Genomic DNA, 26,865 nt, shown 5'->3' on the forward strand with positions numbered 1-26,865 from the left:
TGTATTAGTGATGGGGTAGTTATCAGTGCAAATCAGAATGGTGCTGTATTAGTGATGGGGTAGTTAACAGTTTAAAGCAGAATGGTGCTGTTTTAATAATGGGGTAGTTTTCAGTGTAAAGCAGAATGGTGATGTATTTACCAGTGTAAATCAAAATTGTCCTGTATTAGTAATGGGGTAGTTATCAGTGTAAGTCAGAATGGTGCTCTATTAATGATGTGGTAGTTATCAGTGTAAATCAGAATGGTGCTGTATTAGTGATGGGGTAGTTAGCAGTGTAAATCAGAATGGTGCTGTATTAGTGATGGGGTATCAGTGTAAAGCAGAATGGTGCTAAATTGGGTAGTTCTCAGTGTAAAGCAGAATGGTGCTAAAGTAGTGATGGGGTAGTTCTCAGTGTAAAGCAGAATGGTGCTAAATTAGTGGTGGGGTAGTTATCAGTGTAAAGCAGAATGGTGATGTATTAGTGATGGGGTAGTTACCAGTGTAAATCAGAATGGTCCTATATTAGTGATGCGAGTAGTTCACAGTGTAAAGCAGAATGGTGCTGTATTAGTGATTGAGTAGTTGTCAGTGTAAAGCAGAATGGTGCTATATTACTGATGGGGGTAAAGCATAATGGTGCTGTATTATTGAAGGGGTAGTAATCATTGTAATGCAGAATGAAGCATTATTAGTGATGGGGTATTTATCAGTGTAAAGCAGAATAGTGCTGTATTAGTGATGGGGTAGTTATCAGTCTAAATCAGAATGGTTCTGTATTAATGATGTGGTAGTTATCAGTGTAAAGCAGAATGGTGCTGTATTAGTGATGGTGTAGTTATCAGTGTAAAGCAGAATGGTGCTGTATTAGTGATGGGGTAGTTAGCAGTGTAAATCAGAATGGTTCTGTATTAGTGATGGGGTAGTTATCAGTGTAAGGCAGAATGGTGCTAAATTAGTGATAGGGAAGTTCTCAGTTTTAAGCAGAATGGTGCTGTATTAGTGATGGGGTAGTTATCAGTGTAAAGCAGAATGGTGCTGTATTAACTATTGGGTAGTTATCAGTGTAAAGCAGAATGGTGCTGTATTACTGATGGGGTTGTTCTCAGTGTAAAGTAGAATGGTGCCATATTAGTGATGGGGTAGTTATCAGTGTAAATCAGAATGGTGCTGTATTAATGATGGGGTAGTTATCAGTGTAAAGCAGAATGGTGCTGTATTAGTGATGTGGAAGTTCTTGGTGTAAAGCAGAATGGAGCCATATTAGTGATGGGGCAGTTAGTGTAAATCAGAATTTGTCTGTATTTGTGATGGCGTAGTTAGCAGTTTAAATCAGAATGGTGCTGTTTTAGTGATGGGGTACTTATCAGTGTAAAGCAGAATGGTGCTAAATTAGTGATGGGGTAGTTCTCATTGTAAAGCAGAATTGTCCTAAATTAGTGATAGGATAGTTCTTAGTGTAAAGCAGAATGGTGCTGTATTAGTGATGGGGTAGTTATGAGTGTAAAGCAGAATGGTAATGTATTAGTGATGGGGTAGTTATCTGTGTAAATCAGAATGGTCCTGTATTAGTGATGGGGTAGTTCTCAGTGTAAAGCTGAATGGTGCTGTATTAGTGATTGGGTAGTTATCAGTGTAAAGCAGAATGGTGCTGTATTACTGATGGGGTAGTTCTCAGTGTAAAGCAGAAGGGTGCTGTATTAGTGATGGTGTAGTTATCAGTGTAATGCAGAATGGTGCTGTATTAGTGATTGGGTATTTATGAATTTAAAGCAGAATGGTGCTGTATTAGTCATGGGGTAGTTATCAGTGTGAATCAGAATGGTGCTGTGTTAATGATGGGGTAGTTATCAGTGTTAAAGCAGAATGGTGAAAAATTAGTGTTGTGGTAATTATCAGTGCTGCTAAATTAGTGATGGGGTAGTTCTCAGTGTAAAGCAGAATATTGCTGTACTAGTGATGGGGTAGTTATCAGTGCAAAGCAGAATGCTGATATATTAGTGATAGGGTAATTATCAGTGTGAATCAGAATGGTGCTGTATTAATGATGGGGTAGTTATCAGTGTAAAGCAGAATGGTGCTGTATTTGTGATGGGGTAGTTATCAGTGTAAAGCAGAATGGTCCTGTATTAGTGATGGGGTAGTTATCAGTGCAAAGCAGAATGGTGCTGTACTAGTGATGGGGTAGTTATCAGTGTAAAGCAGAAAGGTGCTGTATTAGTGATTGGGTAGTTATCAGTGTAAAGCAGAATGGTGCTAAATTAGTGATGGGGTAGGTCTCAGTGTAAAGCAGAATGGTGCTAAAGTATTGATGGGGTAGTTCTCACTGTAAACCAAAATGGTGCTAAATTAGTGATGGGGTAGTTTTCAGTGTAAAGCAGAATAGTGCTGTATTAGTGATGGGGTAGTTATCAGTGTAAATCAGAATGGTGCTGTATTAGTGATGGGGTAGTTATCAGTGTAAAACAGAATGGTGCTGTTTTAATAATGGGGTAGTTCTCAGTCTAAAGCAGAATGGTGATGTAGTTACCAGTGTAAATCAGAAAGGCCTGTATTAGTGATGGGGTAGTTATCAGTGTAAGTCAGAATGGTGCTCTATTAATGATGTGGTAGTTATCAGTGTAAATCAGAATGGTGCTGTATTAGTGATGGGGTAGTTAGCAGTGTAAATCAGAATGGTGCTGTATTAGTGATGGGGTTTCAGTGTAAAGCAGAATGGTGCTAAATTGGGTAGTTCTCAGTGTAAAGCAAAATGGTTCTTAAGTAGTGACGGGGTAGTTCTCAGTGCAAAGCAGAATGCTGCTAAATTAGTGGTGGGGTAGTTAGCAGTGTAAAGCAGAATATTGATGTATTGGTGATGGGGTAGTTACCAGTGTAAATCAGAATGGTCCTGTATTAGTGACGTGAGTAGTTTGCAGTGTAAAGCAGAATGGTGCTGTATTAGTGATGGGGTAGTTATCATTGCAATGCAGAATGCAGCTTTATTAGTGATGGGATATTTATCAGTGTAAAGCAGAATAGTGCTGTATTAGTGATGGGCTAAATTATCAGTCTAAATCAGAATGGTTCTGTATTAATGATGTGGTAGTTATCAGTGTAAATCAGAATGGAGCTGTATTAGTGATGGTGTAGTTATCAGTGTAAAGCAGAATGGTGCTTTATTTGTGATGGGGTAGTTATCAGTGTAAATCAGAATGGTTCTGCATTAGTGATGGGGTAGTTATCAGTGTAAGGCAGAATGGTTCTAAATTAGTGATAGGGAAGTTCTCAGTGTAAAGCAAAATGGTCCTGTATTAGTGATGGGGTAGTTCTCAGTGTAAAGCAGAATGGTGATGTATTAATAATTGGGTAGTTATCAGTGTAAAGCAGAATGGTGCTGTATTACTGATGGGGTTGTTCTCAGTGTAAAGCAAGAATGGTGCCGTAATAGTGATGGGGTAGTTATCAGTGTAAATCAGAATGGTGCTGTATTAATGATGGGGTAGTTATCAGTGTAAAGCAGAATGGTGCTGTATTAGTGATGGGGTAGTTCTCGGTGTAAAGCAGAATGAAGCCGTATTAGTGATGGGGCAGTTAGTGTAAATCAGAAATTTTCTGTATTTGTGATGGCGTAGTTAGCAGTTTAAATCAGAATGGTGCTGTTTTAGTGATGGGGTACTTATCAGTGTAAAGCAGAATGGTGCTAAATTAGTGATGGGGTAGTTCTTATTGTAAAGCAGAATTGTCCTAAATTAGTGGTAGGGTAGTTCTCAGTGTAAAGCAGAATTGTGCTGTATTAATGATGGGGTATTTATGAGTGTAAAGCAGAATGGTGATGTAGTAGTGATGTGGTAGTTATCAGTATAAATCAGAATGGTCCTGTATTAGTGATGGGGTAGTTCTCAGTGTAAAGCAGAATGGTGCTGTATTAGTGATTGGGTAGTCATCAGTGTAAAGCAGAATGGTGCTGTATTACTGATGGAGTAGTTCTCAGTGTAAAGCAGAAGGGTGCTGTATTAATGATGGGGTAGTTATCAGTGTAATGCAGAATGCTGCTGTATTAGTGATGGGGTATTTATGAGTGTATAGCAGAATGGTGCTGTATTAGTCATGGGGTAGTTATCAGTGTGAATCAGAATTGTGCTGTATTAATGATGGGGTAGTTATCAGTGTAAAGCAGAATGGTGCAAAATTAGTGTTGGGGTAGTTATCAGTGCTGCTAAATTAGTGATGGGGTAGTTCTCAGTGTAAAGCAGAATATTGCTGTATTAGTGATGGGGTAGTTATCAGTGTAAAGCAGAATGCTGCTGTATTAGTGATGGGGTAGTTATCAGTGTAGAGCAGAATGGTGCTGTATTAGTGGTGGGGTAGTTATCAGTGAAATGCAGAATGGTGCTTTATTAGTGATGGGGTAGTTATCAGTGTAAAGCAGAATTGTGCTTTATTAGTAATGAGGTAGTTACAGTGTAAATCAGAACTGTGCTGTATTAGTGATGGGGTAGTTATCAGTGTAACTCAGCATGGTGCTGTATTAGTGATGGGGTAGTTATCAGTGTAAAGCAGAATGGTGCTGTATTAGTAATGGGGTAGTTGTCAGTGTAAAGCAGAATGCTGCTGTATTAGTGATGGGGTAATTCTCAGTTTAAACCAGAATGGCACTGTATTAGTGTTGGGGTAGTTATCGGTGTAAAGCAGAATGGTGCTGTATTAGTGATAGGGTAGTTATCAGTGTAAAGCAGAATGGTGCTGTATTAATGATGGGGTAGTTATCAGTGTAAAGCAGAATGGTGCTGTATTAGTGATGGGGTAGTTCTCAGTGTAAAGCAGAATGGTGATATATTAGTGATGGGGTAGTTATCAGTGTGAATCAGAATGGTGCTGTATTAATGATGGGGTAGTTATCAGTGTAAAGCAGAATGGTGCTGTATTAGTGATGGGGTAGTTATCAGTGTAAAGCAGAATGGTCCTGTATTAGTGATGGGGTAGTTATCAGTGCAAAGCAGAATGGTGCTGTACTAGTGATGGGGTAGTTATCAGTGTAAAGCAGAAGTGTGCTGTATTAGTGATTGAGTAGTTATCAGTGTAAAGCAGAATGGTGCTAAATTAGTGATGGGGTAGGTCTCAGTGTAAAGCAGAAAGGTGATAAAGTATTGATGGGGTAGTTCTCACAGTAAACAAAATGGTACTAAATTAGTGATGGGGTAGTTCTCACGGTAAACCAAATGGTGCTAAATTAGTGATGGGGTTGTTCTCGGTGTAAAGCAGAATGGTGATGTATTAGTGATGGGGTAACTATGAGTGTAAAGCAGAATGAAGCCATATTAGTGATGGGGCAGTTAGTGTAAATCAGAATGGGTCTGTATTAGTGATGGGGTAATTAGTTTAAATCAGAATGGTGCTGTATTAACAGGTATAGGAAATTTTAGTGTATGGTAGGGGAGTACACTCACTGCCTGGTCAAGAAAGTTTTCAAAGGTGAGATCTAGGATACTTTGTATATCTGTTCTTAGTAGTGTAAGTCTTACAGTTTATACATGGATAGTTAAAACTGCCAAGAATAATAAAGTTTGGGACAATGATGAGGGATTCATACTTGTTTTATTATGCCTCATGTGTTACAGGTGTGATACAAGGTGTTTTGTAGCTGCCTAGGACATGGTAATGGACCTACTGATAGTTACTGAGATGAGAAAGAGTCTGAAGTCATTTACTTACTGTATGTCTAAACCTGGTGGTGTTTTGAGGCTGTAGGTACACTGTCACCAGTAACAGGGAAAATGTCAGGAGAATGTCTGAACAAGTGAATGCTGGTAGGGAGGGTGTGTTATCACTGCAATGGAACCATCTTTCAGTAATGATGTAGATGCTGATATTTTCTTGGGTCAGTAGGACTTCAGGGGAGGGCAGTTTCTTATTTGGGCTTCTAGCATTGAATCTTATTACTATTATACTGTCCCGACTTAGATTGCTGCATTGTAACATGGTACAGACTGGCATTGCCTCATATAGGACTATGGGTTGCAAACAGTTTTGGCCAATATATGAAAGTCATTAAGAGAGTGGTGTAGGCCTTCATTTGCAAAGTAGGTAGAACTGTTGACCATCTCCCTCCAGCAGAGGGAGCACTACTTTGGAATAACACCAATAACCAAGCTAGTTGTTGAAATCAATTTATATTACTTTATTGTATGTATTGAGATCATTTTCGGAGAAGGTGAGATGCTGCTCAGTACTAGTTACTTAATCATTTATTGTCCCTGAATGTAGTAGTTACTTATTTATTGTCCCCTAATGTACTAGTTACTTATTTATTTATTGCCCTCAATGTACTTTTTATTTGGTTATTCACTATTCCCGAAGTACTAGTTACTTTATTTACTGTCCCCAAATGTATTAGTTACTTAGTTATATATTGTCCCCAAATGCACGTCTGAAAGCTCTGCTGTGTCTCTCTTCATACAGTCTAATATCATGCACCTCAAGTCATTTACACCCACCTGAAAAATAACTAGATCATATGTGCACCTGGGGTAAAGAGGCTTGAGTGCCCTTGCAACCTGACATATCCTTGCACCTTAGAGACAGCTAACTGTAATCCTTGCCTTGCTCATCTAGGTCAGTGGTGCATCTGTATATTTAATCACTGAGTCACCTAATCTAAGGCATTCTCACATGCAATGGCTGGCCCAAGAAGCTTAGGTGTGCCAACGTGATGAACTCTCTTTTCAGCATAAGTGTTGGAATGTACTACATCTGCAGATGGTGGAATGCTTGCTTGCTTGCTTGTCAAAGGCCGTTGAGACTTAGGGAGAGATTTCTTAAGGACCACAGCATAAGAAGGCTCATCTTTTGGTGACTGTGGGTACTAAGAACCTGATACATGCTGACAATATCATCTGATGAGAAGCTAGCCTCAAAATGTAATAATTATTTATGCCTCTTATATGTAGATACATGGTTGTCAGTAAGATTGAGGTATTTTGTATACTGTCTCATAAGATCAAGTGCTCATAAGCTGGGAACAGATGGTGTAAGGGTGTCTATCTTTGTGGCACAGAGACTGTCACCTAGGTCACCAGGGTTTGATTAGCAAACCCAGCAGAAGAGGGACCCAGCAGGGATGGGGAAGAGCGAAGGTGCCTGGCCCACTTCCCTCTCCCTGGGTGGGGAAGGATGTCGATGTTTGGGGACACCATGCAGTGCAATTTCCCTGGTGAAAACTTGGAAAACCACTGCATGTGTGTTGGGTGGGACAAGCCTGCTTATAGGAATGCCCTTGGTGAAAATTAGGGGACATGTTCTGTGGACAGCCCAGTGTATGCCCCTCATGCATCGCCACGTGCATGCAGGGATTAGGGCATAAGAATAAAAGGCTTGACCCACCTCTACTGATTGACTGATGGCCCTTTCCAGTCAACTCTCACACCAATTACGATGAACAAATAGGTTTACTGACTGTGAGGGAGCAAATGATCAGCAGATAATGGGGCAAATAGAGGGAAAAACAGATGGTGTAAGGATAGACTGCGGTCCCAATGTTACAAAAAGTGGTAAACAGTAACTGATCCGCTGTATTAAAAGCTAGCTACAATGTTTTATCTGTTCTGAGTCTTTATATCTTGCCTAACAGAAAAGTGCTAGTAAGGTAGGGTACCTTATAAAAGATATGTACCTAGTAAGGTAGGGCCTATAAAAGCTATGCACCTAGTAAGGTAGGGCCTATAAAAGATATGTACCTAGTAAGGTAGGGTCTATAAAAGATATGTACCTAGTAAGGTAGGGCCTATAAAAGATATGTACCTAGTAAGGTAGGGTCTATAAAAGATATGTACCTAGTAAGGTAGGGCCTATAAAGATATGTACCTAGTAAGGTAGGGTCTATAAAAGATATGTACCTAGTAAGGTAGGGCCTATAAAAGATATGTACCTAGTAAGGTAGGGCCTATAAAAGATATGTACCTAGTAAGGTAGGGTCTATAAAAGATATGTACCTAGTAAGGTAGGGCCTATAAAAGATATGTACCTAGTAAGGTAGGGCCTATAAAAGCTATGCACCTAGCAGAAGGATTTACCAGCAAGTTGGGAGTACTTAGGAGAAGGATTTCTAATTTTATCTTGCATAATGGAATAATACAAATAGCAGAATTTGATAAGCTATTAATGTCTAGAGCAGAGGGATTGTCACTAAATTGGGATTAAAAAATCAATCTACTTAACCCTGGATCCCACTTTAGTTGCAAACCACTGCACTGAATTGCTAAGATTTGATAAGAAAAGGGTGTTGTTGTGCTCTGTGAAGGGAGGAGGGTTCATACAAGTCTAATGAGGTGGACATTGCAACTTAATGTAGCAAGCTGCCCCTGGGTGAGGCTAAGTTAAAGAATAAGCAACCCTACAACAGCAGAAAGGGATCACAGCTGGGTACATGGGGTACTTTATAGACCACTGCAGCTGTAGTCAGCTTTCAGAACCAGTGACTGGAGACTACAGAGTGCATTATGCCAGGCACAGCTCAATGTAGTCCAGCCATCTGCAGTGTCATGTTGTGCAAAAGGACAACAGCTACAAACAGAACTAACCACCCTGTCAGCCACATCATCTTTGTATTGCCTTGGGGTAAGTGAAATGCCCAGAACACCAAAATATTTACTCTCTCTCACAAAGTAAAACTAAGTGTCCAAAACTGCAGAACCTTCCCCAAAAAGCAATACATTTTTGTAGCAGTTTATGCTGTTTAAAAGTAGAAAGTATGTGACTTTGCTAGCTTTAAAGGGATCAGTAGGAATGTTAAGCCCAGTATAACAAGGACACAGCAGAGGTCCACCTGCAGAACGCAATGTAGCCCCATGATATGGAATGCAATGACAACGTACCAAGTAACTGACTTCAGCTTTGATGTATTACCCTGGAGTAAATGAAATGCCCAGAAAACCAACAAATTTGCCCTCTCTCACAAATCAGAACTCATTGCCCTCTCTCACAAATCAGAACTCATTGTCCTATGCAGCAGAACTTTCCCCTGTGAGCAATATATTTTTTTAATAGTACAATCAGCAATGGTAGCTTATGCTGTCTAAAAGTAATGTCACCTCCCTGGAGTTTTAGGCACCGGTAATTAGGTGAAATCCAGTCAAAAAGGTACACAGGGTGAGTGCTGTTGTGCAGCTTGATGCAGCCTAAGCAAATGGATACAATAGTGTTTAGAGTACAGCAATAAAAACAGAAGCAGCTAGGCCTAATCAGATAATCATCTACGACTAAAAACAGGAGCAGCTAGGCCTGATAATATATTTTTATTTTATTTATTTATTTGCAGTTGTTTAACCAGGATAGTCCATTGGGCCTGAAGAACCCGTTTTCAATGGAGTCCTGGGGAGAAAAGCTCTTCATACAGATTACACAAAGGTTAATATACAAACATAGATTACATGAAGATTACAGAGGTAAACAAACTAAGATTAATATACACACATAGAATGCATGAAGACTACAGAGGTAAAACAGACTGATCAAAAGTATTTCAATCAAAGTTAATAATAATATTTTTTTTTTTTTTTTTTTTTGGACAGGTAGTTGGATTCAGTAAGGAAAGGAATTGCTGGATACTAGTAAGGAGTTGTATAATAGAAGTAAGCAAGAATTTGTTACCTGGGATTTGAGAGAAGGAAGGGAAAGAGTGTTGAAGTAAAGTGTAAGTTATGAGGGATGGGAGCAGGAGCATTCCCATGTGGAAGTTAGATGAGAGTGGGGTGATTTTTTAAAGGATGGGAGGCTAGTAGTGGTACGAATGGAGGGGGGAAGGGAGTTCCATAGGCGTGCTAGAGAGTGTGAGAGGAGGTATTGTCCTGGGGGGTGGAGGGGTCTGTAAACTTCTATAAGGTTTTGATTGTTAGATCTGAGAAGCCTTTGTGTGTGGTGCATTTTAAAGGTAGTGGAGAGGGAGGGACAGAGGGATGGCTGGAAAATGAGTTTATGAGCATAGGTGAGCTGAGTGTAGGAGAGGTAGTTGGGAAGCTCAAGCCAGTATAGTTTGTGAAGAGATTCACAGTGATGGGTTGATGATTTGTTGCTAGTGGCGAATCTGGCTGTTTTATTGTAACAAGAGGACAGTTTGGTTTTGAGAGATAACTGTAGGTTTGTTAGAAGAGGGGCTCCATAGAGAAGGGAGGGTAAGAGAAAAGAAGTAGAGAGAGTAAGTTTAGTAGTTGAGGTGAGGAACCGATTGTGTCGGTAGAGCATACCAAGTTTTTGGTGGGTTTTCTTTGTTTAGTAGTAGATGGGAGTTGAATTTGAGCCTGTCATCGATTTGAACTCCTAGTAGTTTGGTTTCAGATACCAGCTCAAGAGGTGTTGTATTTTGGCTGGTAATGGAGAATAAATTTCGATCGAGATTCTTAGTTTTAGAGGAGGTAAAAATCATAAGTTTAGTTTTAGCAGCATTGAGTGCTAGATGGTTGTCTTTCATCCATTGTTCTGTGGTAGAGAAAGCATCTTGAGTTAGTTTTAAGAGAGTTGGTATGGATGGGGCAGCACAGATGATTGTGTAATCATGTGCATATTGGATAACGTTAGCAAGAGGGATAATCATCTACAACTAAAAACAGGAGCAGCTAGGCCTGATCAGATAATCATCTACGACTAAAAACAGGAGCAGCTAGGCCTAATCAGATAATCATCTACGACTAAAAACAGGAGCAGCTAGGCCTAATCAGATAATCATCTACGACTAAAAACAGGAGCAGCTAGGCCTAATCAGATAATCATCTACGACTAAAAACAGGAGCAGCTAGGCCTAATCAGATAATCATCTACGACTAAAAACAGGAGCAGCTAGGCCTGATCAGATAATCATCTACGACTTGTTTTCCCTTGGAATGACTGAAATAACAGGAACACCAGCAAATTTTCCCTTCTCACAAAGCATAACTCAAGTGTCCTAAAGTACAAGACCTTTCCCTTATATGCACTATTTTGAAGGCACAATCAGGAAATAGTGGCTAATGCAACTTATAATTCAAAAAAACATGCCACTTTCCTGGTCTTGGAGGTATTAGTGACAAGGTGCAGTGAAACACGTAAACAGGTTTAGTGCTGTTGTACAGCTCTTCGCAGCCTAGCTAAATGGAATGCAGAACATTGCTATGAGCCATAGCCTAAGTGACCTGAAACATATCTGCTATTGTGCTTTTAAACCATGAAAAACTTTCACCACAATCCATAAATGTCATTATGTCAAGAATGGCATAACTTTATACCATCTGTTTTCCTTACCTTTCCTGAAGTCTTGATACCTTTTGCAAGGGAAGCATAGACAATGACCCAAGCCAGCAAAAGGGTTAAGGCCAACTGCCACCTTACTTCACCAGGATACTCAATGCCAGCAGAAATCTTCAAGACAAAGTACCTGAGTACACAACAAAAAAGAGCAGTCAGTCAGAATATAATAAAGTTTTAGCAATGGAGTTAGAGGACATCTGAAGAGTTACAGTTCCTATTCTTTAATGAAGACTAAACTTTCTTATTTCTAATAAATTTACTCATACAGAATTTTAATACATTTGTTATCCCAGAACTAAGTATAAGACACATGCAGTTTGTACTGTAACTTGCTTTCTAGTGTATGCCCTGTAGATCTGTGGTGTACAGGTCATTGACAGAGCGCAGTCCAGATGTTCAGATGGACAGGTCATTGTCAGAGCACAGTCCAGATGTTCAGATGTACAGGTCATTGTCAGAGCACAGTCCAGATGTTCAGAACAGATGTTACAGTGCTGTTGCTTAGTGTTCAGTGATACTTTTCTTTCATATGTAGTTTAAAAGACATATGTTGTCCCACTGCATTGCAGTGAGGTCATTAATGCAGTAAGCAGAGTTTACTTAAGATTTTGAATATTGGTGTTAGCAGCAAGCTAATGCTACTTATGTTTATACTGTAGACACAAGACTAGCATATAAATGATGACATCAAGCATAACAAAAGGAACTAGAACATTTAGTAAACAAGTACATTACAAATCACAGCCTGATTCAGGTACAAACTATAAGCATAAATGTGGACAGAAGGGATTCAAGCTCAGGTTTTTTTGGTTTGCGGGTCAGTGCCCTGTCATGCTGTCTTCTTCTGTACTTACATGACGCATTATTATTATGGTAGAAGCTCAACTCCAGTACAGCTATCTCTGTGATTTTGCTTCCTCACCATTGTAACACACTACACAACCGTATGCTGTACCTCACTTTAGGCCCAGTATACATAACTTATACCCTTATCCAGTGGGGATGATCCTGCTCCACTCGGGCCTACAAGTGAAACTAAGGAAGGAAAAACCAATTACTCTGGTAAATCCTGTCAAATTCTTGATCGGTTTGCAGTGCTCGATTTGTTCAATATCTTTCTTGTACTTTTTCAATAAAACTGTATCTGATGGAGTCTACTGGATGAAAGCGCTCATAAGGAAACTCAGTAAACTTGACAAAATTAAGGAGCACTCGGACTGTCCCGTGGTTTTATTTTTATGTTTCAGATAGACTCTTTGGAAAAGGGCTGGTTTACAGGAATTCCACTGTGAACTGATCAAGAATTTGACAGGTCTACCAGCATAATTGGCTTTTCCTTCCTTAGTTTCACTAGTGTGCATGATGACACATAAGTTCATAGGTTGGTACTAGGCTATTGGCCTAGGGCCTATACAAGCCTAGCCATAACAATTTCCTGGCTATTTCTTCCCACACTATTTACTTCCCTGGACCCCTGTCTAGCAGGGCAACTGACATGATCCCTGGGGTGAATTTCCTTTCTCCCATCCAGTCATCAAGGTTCCTTTTGAAGAGGGCCAAAGAGGTGCTCTGCTTGACATTTATGGGGAGTCTCTGGGTCAGGAACCTATCCCTCCAGCATATTTTGTTTATTGTGATGACACTGTTTAGATCCCTGGAGCGGGTGGCTCTGAGGGATTGGGATTTCTTTAAGTGTAGCATGTCCAACAGCTCTGGGTTTGACATAGCCTTGTATGTTAAGCAGAGATCGCCTCAGAGTAGACGATATGTGACAGAGTATAGCTGGAGTTTTTTAAGGTGGTCAGCATTGGGCATCTACTTTAGGCCTGTAATTTTTTAGTGAGGTATTTCTGCGGCCTTTCCAGTTGTTGCAGATGTCTTCAGAGGTACATACCAAATGGGGCATTGTATTCTATAATGGGTCTAATGAGGGATAAGTACAGTGGGACAATGACCTCCTTTTTTCTGGATAAAAAGCCCTTAGTGATGAGGTGTGCCACATAGAAGAATTTCCTGACTGTTGTGGCGATGTGGTTAGTGAAGGTGAGACCACTGTCTACCTGTGTCCCTAAGTCTCTTATCACACTTTCAGTGTTTAGTGTACTGCCACCTATGTGGTAATTCATGGGTACATGTTTTTTCCCAAAGGGGATAACTATACATTTCTTGGCATTGAGCTTGAGCCCATGGCTCTGGCACCAAGCATCTGTTTCTTTAAGGCCCTTTTGTAGAGTATCAACATAATTTGGGGATTCAATAATAACTCGCAGTTTGCAGTCAACTGCAAACTTTGTTAGCCAGAGTCCCTTAATGCTGGCCTGTACTTCAGAGAGGTAGATGCCAAACAAGAGAGGTCCCAGGACTGAACCCTGAGGTACTCCACTTGTCAATTATCTGGAGCTGGATTTTGAGTCAGCTACTTTTACAGTGTGGGTTCTGTCAGTAAGAAAGTTGGCAACCCATCGAGTGACATAGGGATTAATGCCCAGCTTAGTAAGTTTATCTATGATTCCAGAGTGGGGGATTGTGTCAAAGGTCTTGGTGTGGTCCAGATAGGCTCTGTGGACTGCCTTATCCTCATCCACAGTTCTGGAGACTGATTTGAAGAAGTCAATCAGGTTCAGGAGACAAGATCGGCCCTTCATGAACCCAAACTGGGTGGGGTCCAGTGTTTTAAGGTTGCAAATGTCTTTGTTTATAAGTTCCATGATAATACGTTCCATAGCCTTGCAGATCAGGCTAGTCAGACTGATGGGGCAGTAGTTCCCGGGATCCAAGGTGGATCCCCCCTTGTGGAGTGGGATAACTGTAGCTGTGTGCCACTCAGTGGGCATGAAGCCTGAGGTGAGGGTGTGATTAAACATGACACTTAGGTGAGGTGCCAGTTCATTTTGTAGTTCATGTGGTACACAGCCCGGGATGTCATCTGGTCCCATGGATGCTGTATTCTTAGCTTTGGAGAGTGCGTTTTTTACCTGTGTGGCCATTATTACCAGAATTTGGCAATCTTCCGGTATTGAGATGGGCCATTTAGGGGGTGAGAGGGGGGTGAAGTTGGCACTGAATCGATCTGCCAGGATATTGGCAATATCCTTGGGATCAGTATATTTAATGCCATTCTGTTGTAGCTCAGAGCAGATCTGAGCATTGCCATTTAGATCCTTGACATAGTTATAGAATGCCTTGTGGTTATCTTTGGAATCTTTGGCAATTTTATTTCCATAACTAGCTTTGGAGGATTTTATGAGGGATCTCAGCTTCTTACTGAAGCTGGTAAGAGAGTTTTTTGCATCCTGGGATGTTCCTCTTTTCTGCAACAGTTTCTTCCTTTTTTTGTAAAGTTTGTCTATGGCAGGGGACCACCAGATTGACTTCCTTTTTTTGGAGGAGAGCATCTTGGTTCTATTCGGAATGGCACATATCATGCATGAGTGGATGTGCTCGTACAGTGCCTTACTGTAGGACTCAGCAGTCGAACTTTCAGTTCCCGTCTGCATGGGTGTCATGAAGTTTGTAACTTCTAACTTGAATAGCATGAAGTTGCCTTTGGAGAAGTTTTTTATAGAGGTTTCCTTACTGGGGGGTGGGGGTGGGATGCGAATGTTAAGGATGATTAACTTATGGTCTGACCTGACCAACGAGGGGGTGACCATAGGTGTGGAGCATCAATTTCCCATGTTGGTAATGACCAGATCTAGGATATTGGAGCCCCTGGTGGGACTATGGATTAGTTGATCCAGGGCATTGGAATTTATGAATTCCAAGAACCGTTGGGCAAAGGTGTTGGTACACGAGTAGTTTTACCAGTTAATGGCAGGGTAGTTGAAATCATCCAGTATTAGGGTGTTTGGTTATATATTAATATTTTCCATTATGTTTAGAAATGTGTAGTGAGAATCTTGGGGCATGGTGGGGGATCTGTAGCAAGCTACAATTTGGATTGCAGTCTTACCTAGTGTTAGTTGCAGCTGGGGAATTTCAGATGCATTGTGTTGGGCAACTATTCTGGTGGTGTGAATATCCTTGATGAATATGGACACTCCTCCACCTTTAGTGTTTCGATCCCGGTTTGGTGGCCGAAAATTGTGGTAAGAGTTGTAGCCTGGTATTGCAGGGGTGCTCTCTGGAGCCTTGAACCAGGTCTCAGTTACTGTACAAATATCGATGTTCTCCATTTTAAGGAGTGCCTCAAGAGAGTGCATTTTGAGGTTTAGACATCTAGAATTGAGTAGCATTACCTTCAGATTTTGCATGCTTGTACCTGTTATGGTGGTGGTTTTCTCCTTTGAACTTTGCCTAAAAAAGGCACTATAGGGGTGGCAAGAGCCTTTGCCAGTAACCTGAATCCCAGGAGCGACAGGTGCAGACCATCTCTGGCAAAGCATCATGGTCTATCGATCATGTCGTCCCAGGCAGACAGATACTGGATCCCCTTTGAATGACGCCAGAAGCTTAGCCAATTGTTGAAGTCAATCATTTTGTCCTTATATTGTGGTATCATTCTGGGCGAAGGCAGGATGCTACTCAGGGCTAGGGTCATACCTGCCTGGGCCACATGATCCAAGAGCTCTTCCATGTCTTTTTTCATTTAGTCCAGGGAGGTACATCTCAAGTCATTCACTCCAACATGGACAATGACAGAGTCATATTTGTACTTGTTGTGGAGTGACTTGAATGCATGAATTATGTGGCAGATCCTGGCACCCAACAGGCAGCTCACTGTAATTTTCTCCTTGTTCAGCCTGGTGAGTGGGACATCAGTGTGCCTGACTTTAGAGTCACATATGACTAAAGTGTTAGCTACGTTGTCTTGCCTTAAGGGCTGTTGCTGGGTGGCACACTGGTGTTGTGAGCTATGTGACACTTTGGTTTTGATTGGTGTTTGTTTGCGTTTCAGCTTCGGAGTTCATTGTTGCTTATGCAGGTTACAGTTAAGGGCCTCTGCATATGTGGATTTAGTGTTGCTATGTGTGGGTGTTGGTGTGAGTTTAGAAGGGCTATGTGTTGCTTGAGGTGTAGTGTGGGTGTTAACCTTCTCCTCTTGACTGTCTAGCACAATCTTGGGTGGAGAGAGCTTTACTTCCAGTTTGGTTATGTAAGTGCATCTCTCACAGGTTGTAGTGTTGGGTGGTAGGAGAGGGTTGTCTGTGTACATGAGGCAATTGCTGCATTGCCCCAGTATGCCAAAATTCACCAGGTGGACAGGAGAAATCAACGGAAGCTGACCCTTGGACATGCCTAGTTTGGTGCTTTTTTTTTTTAAATGCACTGGAGCTGTTTTCCCTTCCCTTAGCAAGGTGCTTTGCAATTATAGGCTGTTTAGTGCCTATGATTAATTTCTCCTTATTAATAAGGAGAGTTGAGTGCTTGTATCAGTTTAAGGCTTCCTAGTACTTTCCAGCAGATATTAGAGCAAGTGCTAGTCACAGGGATGCTTAAAGCTAAGATGAAAAAAAAATGGTTTATCCTAAACACTGCAGTGTGCACTCAATGAGTTAGATGTGAAAGTAGGTAACTTAAGTTCTACCTGACTAAAAAGTTAAGTTTTAGTGGAGAGTCACTATTTTTAAAACAGCAAGATAGATTGAAAGGGGGTGATCACTTTTGTATTCTGGTACTATGGAATACAGTAGGATGACCAATACATTTAAATAGTTGAAGGGGAGTGATTTCACAAAATGATAATTTTGTGCTTACTCACACAAGCCAGTGAAAACAGAGAGGAAATGAGATATATGGCCAAATTAACATAAGAGGCAGGCAACTACAAAGACAGTGGTATTTAAGAACACGACAGTGACAGGGTGGGAAAAAAGAGACAGAGCTGTGGGGTCTTTTGAAGTTTTAATATGCAGTTAAAAGCAGAACGCAAGCAAAACACAAGGTAAAGAAAACAAATCACAGCACTCAAAATATAAAAAGGCAATAAACTAATACAAAATACAACAGATAAAAAGCAAACCAACCTTTCCCTCACAGCAAAGTGTAGCAGAGTCTGGGTGAGCATTTCCAATAAAGCTCTAAAATGTTTTATTTTACCCCTTAAATAGAAGGTTTAGTTCCTAGCTCCACCCCCTCAGTTCACAAATGATTAACCTTAAGTGACCTCTTCTGTCTTATGTATGAGTCCTTAATTGATCAGTTCTAATTTCTGCCTGACTCACAAGAAACAGAGCTGTGGTGTCTTTTGAAGTTTTAATATGCAGTTAAAAAGCAGAACACAAGCAAAACACAAGGTAAAGAAATCAAATCACAGCACTCAAAATATAAAAAGGCAATAAACTAATACAAAATACAACAAATAAAAAGCAGACCGACCTTTCCCTCACAGCACTCTTCTGTCTTATGTATGAGTCCTTAATTGATCAGTTCTAATTTCTGCCTGACTCAGTATAAAACGTCTAGCAGATTCATTGGAGTGTATCCAGTATCAGCTATATCATAATCACCTACTCAATGGTGAAATCTCAAAATTCACTTATGACTGCACCCTGTTATGACCTTAGTAAAGCACTAAGCTTCACCATGGAATTCTACACCCAGTTAGAAAAATGCACAGAGCTAGCAATACCTACCAGACCCAGATATCACAGGAAATTCAAAAAGCAATATACAACAAAATTAAGAAACTCCTTAAATTTTTAGTACATCAAAAAAACTCTCTGATCAAGAATAATATCAAAAGTGTTACAAAAAAAAATGAACATTGTCAGGTCAACTGAAGGGACCCATGAACTTAGGCTGGCCATTGAAGCCAAAGATAATTATAAATCCTTATTTATCTATATTAGAAAAATAATAATTAAAAAAACAATATCCTACATTGCTCAGAACTTGTTTGTAAGTTACACATTGTCAGCAAACAAATATAGTGTCAACTTCACTCATCAGACTTCTGTTCAAAGCTCCTGCATGTCTGAATCTCTTACGTCCCCAATTATCTTTAAAGATTATTTACTGAAAGTTCTAACCAAGACAAAAAAAAATATTTTCTCCATGGGACCTGAAAATATTCTTGGTTACTTAATTAATAGAGTTAAATAAGACCTTGTGGACATATTGGACGGTGCAGTGGTGCAGCGGTAGTGTTGCCGCCTCAAAGCAACAGGTTCTCCGATTCAATTCTCGGATGGAGTGCCTTCTGTGTGGAGTCTGCATGTCCTCCCTGCATTCTAGTTCCCTCCCACGTTACAAAGATATGCATCTGGAGTGTTTCTCCCCAGGCCTCTGCTGAAAATTGGCGTTGTTCCAAGTTGGACTTTCCCAGTAAACAAATGTAAAATAAAATAAAATATTCCTTAACTGGTTTAATCTAAGTTTAGCTACTGTTTCTCTCACTGATAAGTGACAAACTGCAGTGGTGATGCCACTTCATAATGGCCACCTTAAAACCAACCCAGGTAATTACAGACCTATCAGAATAACAGGCCTCAACTGCAAAACCATTGAAGGTATTTTAACTGACCTCATTATCTACAATATTAAGAATTGTATCAGGACTGACCCCCCCCCCCAATAGTTTGACTTTGTGGAGGGTACCTCCTGTCCATTTAATCTGGTAAACCTCTTTAGAAGGTTACAGAGGCTATAGCTGGTGCTCAGCAGTGCATGCAGTGGATCTTGACCTGGTCAAGCCTTCATTACCATTCCCCAACCTGCATTCGTACAAAAGCTAGATGATTTCACAATCAAGCCACATGTGGTAAGGTGGACAGCAAACTGGCAGAAGGTTAGAATCCACACAGTGTGATTTCCAGGTGCCTCATCAGAAAGTATGAAAATGACCAGTCGTGTCCCTCAGGGCTCAGTACTGGGACCTCTCTTTTTTGGTATTTACTTCTTAAATCTCTAAACAGAGAGCAAAGGTCTTTGGCCAAGTTGCCCTCTGAACCTCCATCGCTCTAGAATAAACTCTCCCTACTATTCTCTTGATATACTAAACCTGAGTTGAAGCCGAATGCTAGAAAGTATAGTATCATCACCTTTGCTAGACAGCTCCTACTGCATTATACAGTATAGACAACACACCACTACAGCATGAATATGTAGTCAGGCTCCCTGTCTTTTGACCATCATGTGACTACAGTTGTTTGGAAATCCTTTTATTTAGCCCACCTAATTCCAAATATCCTTATCCTTAACATTGATCAGGCAGTTATTGACTATAATTCCCACTTTGGAATGTATCTCACTAAACATATCAAGCAAAAAGACCACCAACATTCCTAACCAAAAAGATCACAGCCCTAAAGTCACTATGCTACCAAGACAGGCTTGAGGCTGTATCCCTTTATTCAGAGTTATAGATTTTGAGGCAGGAAATCTCTGTCTTGTTTACCATGTCATTAGAGATCCAGTTACCCTGGACTTCCTGTAGCTCTGCAAGTCTGACATCTCAAGGAGTGCTAGAACCAAGGACCTAAATTTTTACCAACAGATAAATAAAACAAGGTGGATGAAGATGTGTATGACCCAGCACCTCACAAACCTCTGAAATGATCTTCTGCATGTTTTGAAATGACTCACTATCCTCCTTTAAAGATAAACTAGATGACTGCATGAGTTTCCACTAATTTCCTCCATTATTGATTGGTTCTGCAGAAAGAAGATTCCATCTGAGAGAAGGTACTGGTATGGCATGAGTGGTCATAAAACTCGGTGGCCTTAGAATATCTATGGTTTTATGACTCAACACCTCCAAGGCAGAAGCTATAGCTACTCATACCATTTTAGTGGAACTATACTTGACCAGCTCTAACCTTCACTTCACCAGTTACAGTGGAGAGAAACAGAAATGTGTGCACAGGGTTAAAAATCTTGATGTGGTTCTTGATGATAGATTAGGAATTATGTGTCATCAGTCATCAGGTCACTTTATTTCTATTTAAGGACCATAGCCAGCATCGAACAGCATTTCCCTTCAGAGGACGTTTTGGTGGTTGTGCATGTCTCAGCCTCTTCTAGTCTCATCTGCTATAACTCCTTTTACTGCAGGCTTTGTAACACAGACTACAAATAACTCCATCTGGTACAGAATTCTTCAGCCCAGCTATTACCAAGTACTTTTAGTCACTTCCTTATTACTCCAGTCCTGCTGTATGGATTACCTATTTGGACACACTTTTAAAGTTGTTGGGATGATGTGTTTACCCTTGCTTTATCTGGATCCCTCAGAAAGATCTCCTGGTCCCATAAATCTATGTTAAGCGTTTGCATTCATCATCCATGGGATCTCTGGAGGATCCCTGAGAACACATAATCTGCTGTTCACTCATTTTGCTGTTCAGTATCTTGCCTCTGGAATCTTCCTTTTTTCCATTACTCTATGATTTTTTTATTAGTAAACGTAGCTATCATTTCACTTTACAGAACATTTTAGCACAAATGTGTATTTATTTATGTTTTTACTGTATCGATACTTAGGTTCAAGCATCTTGGTAATCCTTACTTTAAAGTTGAACATATGCACACAGTTAAATTAAAAACAAGACAGAAAGAACGATTAGCATTTTAAACAAATAAACAATAATATTGCTAGACACATATTTAAAAGCAAATACACTAAGAAATAAGATTTCTAACAAGCTAAAGTCAAAGCCAGATATGCGGCAAACTAAGAGAAAACATTTGTGCATACAGTAAAAAAATCACTTTCAATTAAAGGTTATTTTGAAGATGTTAGAAAAAAGGCAAGATAATAAAATGAATTGCTCATGTGCTGCAAAGGAATTAATCCACTCTGCTAAGCTGCTGTCTGTCAAGGAAACATGCAACAGTAAAGTTAGTCAAAATATGCATACAGGGGCAGAAAAGGAAAAAGGAAAAGAGGTTACAGAAGAGGAAAGTGTAGACATGAAAGAACAAAGTGAGATGCAGAATGGAATAACAGGGAATGTAAACTAAACAGATTATTTCCTTGGTATGGTCAACGTAAAGCAAACTTCAAATACAGATGGTAGAAGGATGAAGACAATCCCGAAGAGATTCACACTAAGATTTCTATGGGGCAGTCTAGAGCAAAGACTATCTCTTATGCATTACTGATAGCACCTCAGGGTTCACTGAAATAGTCAGCACTTTCCATGTTTTCACATAGAGGAGTTGGTCTCGACGATTATCTGTGGCTTGTGGAATGTTGAGACAATGACACTGATGACAATCCACATTTTACAGTAAATGATGGTGACACTAACAAAAATAATGCTTTTGCAGGGAGGCAGACTTCAGAAGTAAAAAGATAATGTCCACAGCCTACTAGGTCCTGCTTAGACCACACAACCTGTGTACCACATGCAATTCTGAAGGCTATATAAGGAAAAGAACATCAAGCCACTCAAAGGAGTCTAGAGGAAAGCCATCAGAATAACCACTGGGATACAGGGAAAGGAATATGAGCAGAGGCTAGAGAAGCGAGGCTTCTTTTTACCTTAAATCAGAACACAGACAATAGGACATGATATCAGTACATAACATCATGTGACGTAGATGTGAAAGGGATATTCTGTACAAGAAAGACACGGGGCAGGACAAGACACATACAGAAGTTTGTAAAGACTGACTGCTCCCTTGATCTCTGCAAGTATGTTTTCAAAGAGAAGATTGTGGTAACATGGAATGGACTATTTAAACACTTGGTGGAGAAAGAATTCCGAGGTGCATTCAGGAGAATATGGCATAAATGGAGGCAGGGTATGGATGGTGGGGAGATAGAATGCTACAGCACTTAAAAGGGCAGACTAAACAGGGATCCATCTCCAACTGTCATTAAGCAATTGTTATGTAATGTAATGCAACAGTCTATTTAGATCCTGTAGGAACCACATTAATCCTGCTGTTGGAGCAACATCAGTCTGCTGACTTCAGTAACAAGATACCTTGCATAACATGGTCCAGGGATAGAATGCTGAAGACATAAGAACAGATAAGAGGAAAAAAGACAGTATGAGAAAATATGCTGACGCAAGAATAAGGACATTCGTTTTATATTAGATATTCTATGTTTCTTTGAAATGAGAAAAAAAATGCAAGTTTGGCTATATTCAGGTCAGAACCCTAAAAGACAAACATGAAAAAAGGATGAGTGGTTACTGCTAAAAGGAAAATAGGTTATCTTAAGTCGCTATTCCTTCATAAAGCCTGGCAAGACGTTGCCAGGGGTGAAAAAATGGTTATGGCTACCGGTCTAGTCTTCATATCCAGACAGCAACTCTTGCTCATATCACTTGAAAGACACATTTTTATTTCCAAGAAGCCACAGAGAACTGAAAATAAACCTTCAGACTTAAATGCCTACATATGGTCATAAGTCATCTAATATAAGAATGCTAACATTTTTATTTAATGCATGTCATCTGGAAGTAATTCATACACACAATCGTTACTTAAAATATGTTTATCATTCATAATTTTCACTTTTATTTCCAGCAATGACACAGCAGCCATTTAGTGTAGTGTGTGTGTGTGTGTGTGTGTGTGTGTGTGTGTGTGTGTGTGTGTGTGTGTGTGTGTGTGTGTGTGTGTGTGCGTGTGTGTGTGTGTGTCTGAGCATGTGCATGTGGTGAGTGTCTGTGCTGTCTTGTGTAGTGGAAGTGTTATGGAAAATTTTTTTTTAAAGTAAGCTTCATGTTAGGATTAAGAACAAGGGCGAGGTTAGGGTTAGCACATATTACTAAGGTGGAGTAGGGTGTGAATCCTGCTCCTGCCCCTAATCCAACCATAAACCTTACCATACAAAAATCTTTTCTGTAACAGTACCACTGAATGATTTGGTACAGGTAAGGTTACCAGATCAGGAACAAATTTGTTTTCATTTTTCGATCTACTAGTTTTCAGGTATTTCTGTTGGTGTGTTCAACTTGTGGGGGTAGATCTTTTGTGCATTGACCATTTAACATGTCACAATTTTATTTTACATATCTAAACACTAAATATTGACAACATCTAACCACATCCAAAAACAATGTTTTTGCATTGGGGCTTGCACCCCTTCACTCCCCATATGTCCTGCTAACTATATATTCTAACTACATAGTTGCACATAATTGAATAACTTATAATATAACTTCAATTTTGATGATATTTAGTGTTTAGGTTTTTTTTGGTGTCGCTATTAAGATGTTTAGATATTTTAAGCACTGCCACACACATACACACATATACTCTATATATATATATATATATATATATATATATATATATATATATATATATTTCTGCTCATATTTTACTTCTTTTTATTTTATTTCTGGTGACTATACCTTTAGAAACTTTATATCCTTGTCTCTCAAGCTCGTTTTTCACTATCTTTTCTGATTGTTTCTATGACTTCATCTTGACCAGGGTGCTAGCCATGCTCCGTTCGCTCCCCTACCCCCATTCCCACCCACCCCCATTACAGTTACCTTTATACCTAACTATCCCTCCCCTTCCTGTCCCACTAGCCACTACAATTCCACTTCCTGCCTATTGCCACAACCACCTTACTAATCTGTCAGTCTTGTCAACACCACTTCATCTATACCACTGTCTCTCTACCTACTCTATCTGACCATATTTTATTCCAACATGTATTATTTTCTAATATCTTCTACACTGCTCCTTATTCTCTCTATCTCCACCTCTTACCACTCCAATCTCTCTGACCCACTCCTATGCTCATCAGCTTCTCACTCATACAACATATGTCCAACTACTTCATCTTTTACTATTTCCCCTAATCTCTTTACTACCTCTACCTCAAGTCTTTATAAACTATCCATAATACAGGTTTTTAAACCTTCCCACAAAGCTAAGTCAAAACTATACAAAATCCATCTAGTATCTACTACACACTCTCTCCTCACTAAAAACCTACTTTGTTCTGGAAATATCCATCCCAACCCTGGCCCCTCTTACCTCCCCAAAACTACCTCTACACTGCCCCCATCTTACTCCTCTAACAGTCACCAACCTCAGTCACAACAATCATCTCCATCCAAATACTTAACTATTTACTCATTGAATATTCAGAGTCTAGCAAATAAAGTCACTGAGCTGTACTCATGGATAGCTCTCAAAACCCCTCACATCCTCTCCCTATCTGAAACCTGGCTCAAGCCACACATCTCAAATAGTGAAATACTCCCACCAGGTTATAATATCTTCCGATCTGATAGACCTGTAAAAAAAGGTGGTGGCGTGGCCATCCTCTACTCAAACATTCTTAACCTCTCACCATACCCTTCCCCAATACCTGACTTCCTCCCAGCTGAAATCATCATCCTTAACTGCCATCTGAATTCCCACAAAAATCTTGCAATTGCCTCTATCTACCTTCCTCCTGGTAACAATGTGCCCATTCTTGAAAACATCCTATCCTGGTTCTCCCACAACATACCATATGAGACACTTATCCTTGGTGATGTCAACATTGATTGGTCCAAACTCACAACTGACACCCCCAACTCAGTATCCACCTACACGGCTTCCACCAACTTATAACATCTCCCACTCGCTTCCATAAAAATTCCACTTCCAGCTCCATCATAGACTGGATCCTTACCAATTCCCCCCACCAACACCACAATCCCACCACCTTACCTGACTCCCTACCACCATCTTAAGACACTACTCCCATATTTCTAAACCCCACCTTATCAAAGACTGTCGAAAACTATTGACTTTCAATTCATCCCAATTTAACTCCATTCTCCACAACATAGATTGGTCCATTCTAAAATACCTCCCCTAAATGATACTGTAAGCACTTTCAATAGCATCTTCATGAATACTCTAAACTCCTTAGCTCTCTCTAGGAAGATCAGAGTAAAATCAAACCATGCTCCCTGGCTCTCCAAAGAGACTAGGTCCCTTATGAAACAAAGAGATTATGCTTGGAAAACCTGGACTAAAACTAAACAACCACCTTATCTTCAAAAATACAGGCAACTGAGAAACCTTACAAAAAACATACAACTAATGACAAAAAGTTATACTATAGCTCTGCTCAGCTTAACAACAAATCCAATCCTCAAAAATGTTGGTCAACTCTCAACAACATCCTCTATCCTGGAAAGCCCTCTAATCCCTCCCCGTATCCTAACTCTTCCTCTCAGGAAATAGCTACCCTCTTGAATAAACACTTTATCTCTTCCATCCAAAATCTGGTAACCTCTAAGCCAAACTCTACTTTGACACCCACCTTTCCAAGTCCCACTAACACAACTTTGTTTTCTTTTGAGCCAGTTCCCATTACTTACATCAAATCTCTACTACTCAAGCTAAAACCTTGCTCTCCTTCCACTGACAATCTATCTCCTACATTCCTCAAACTTGCTGCTGACTCAATTGCCTATCCTGTATCTATACTAATTAATCGATCTATTCTGGAATCAACTGTCCCCACCCTTTGGAAATCTTTCTTCACTATCCCTCTTCATAAAGGTGGAAACTCCACTGACCTCTTCAAACTACCGACCCATTGCCATTCTGTCCCGCCTCTCCAAGATATTAGAAAAATTTATTCACTCACAGCTTCTCAATCACCTCCTCACACACCACTTACTTACCCCTACCCAACATGGATTTCGTCCTCACCACAGCACCACCACTGCCCTCCTCTCCTTCACTCATATCATTGCAGAGGCCCTAGACAACAATAAACTCATTTCCTGTCTCTTCCTAGATCTCTCCAAAGCCTTCGATACTGTCTCTCATCCTCTACTACTATCCAAACTCACAAATCTCCACCTATCCCCCGCCGCACTTACCTGGTTTAATAGTTACCTATCTGGCAGGGAACAATCTGTCAAATGGCTCTCATCCTCCTCACCTTTTCTTCCCATCTCCACTGGTGTTCCCGAAGGCTCCATCTTGGGACCCCTTTTGTTTAACATCTTCACCAATGATCTTTACACCTCATGCAAAGAATCCTCCCTTATTCAGTATGCCGACGACTCCACACTTATATCCATCTCAAATAACATTCCTGAACTACACTCCAGGGACCCAACAGGCCCTACTATCCACTGAACAATGGCTCTCTCACAACCTATTGATCCTAAATCCCAAAAAGACCAAACTCCTACTTTTCCTTCCCCGTTCTCTTTCTCATCACAAAACCTCCTTTTTTATTACATCTTCTAACAATACAAATATCCAACCTGACACCCACACAAAACTCCTAGGGGTCATTATTGATGAAGAACTCAAGTTCAACCTACACATACTCCAATGTATAAAAAAACAAACAAACCAGAAACTAGGTCTGCTATATCGGAACAAAAAATTTATAACCCCTGAATCTAGGCTTACCCTGGGCCAGGCACTCCTCCTCCCCTCCCTCTTATAAGCCACCCCAGTTCTTACCAATATCCAGGCATCCACTCTATACAAACTGCAACATACTTACCATAAAATAACCAGATTCATTACTAACTCCCCATACAACTCACACCACTGCATTTCTTTAAACTCTCTTCAATGGCTTGAACTTCCCCAGTTTCTGCTATCTTATCAATTTCATATGCTACACTCTATTCTTTATAAATAAACCCTCCTTCTGTCCATCTCTATCTTCCTTAGTCTCCATCTACATCCCATCCCAGACCCTCCATACTTCTAATCAACAATTACTTGATATCTACCACC

At 40.2% G+C, this 26,865-nt stretch overlaps 1 protein-coding gene across 2 annotated transcripts in view; it reads right to left on the reverse strand.

The window, feature by feature from the left end:
• SLC6A5 (solute carrier family 6 member 5) overlaps nt 1-26,865 on the reverse strand; it is a 1,534,607-nt gene that overhangs the window by 795,264 nt on the left and 712,478 nt on the right. For both annotated transcript variants that reach the window (XM_044082549.1, XM_044082548.1), the window contains exon 7: nt 11,233-11,365. In XM_044082549.1, coding sequence (XP_043938484.1) covers nt 11,233-11,365 — 133 coding nt within the window. The remainder of the gene's footprint in view (nt 1-11,232; nt 11,366-26,865) is intronic.

Source organism: Protopterus annectens, chromosome 9.part0 (genome assembly GCF_019279795.1).
Source record: "Protopterus annectens isolate FY-2018-M chromosome 9.part0, PAN1.0, whole genome shotgun sequence".
NCBI classification, from domain to species: Eukaryota; Metazoa; Chordata; order Ceratodontiformes; family Protopteridae; genus Protopterus; species Protopterus annectens.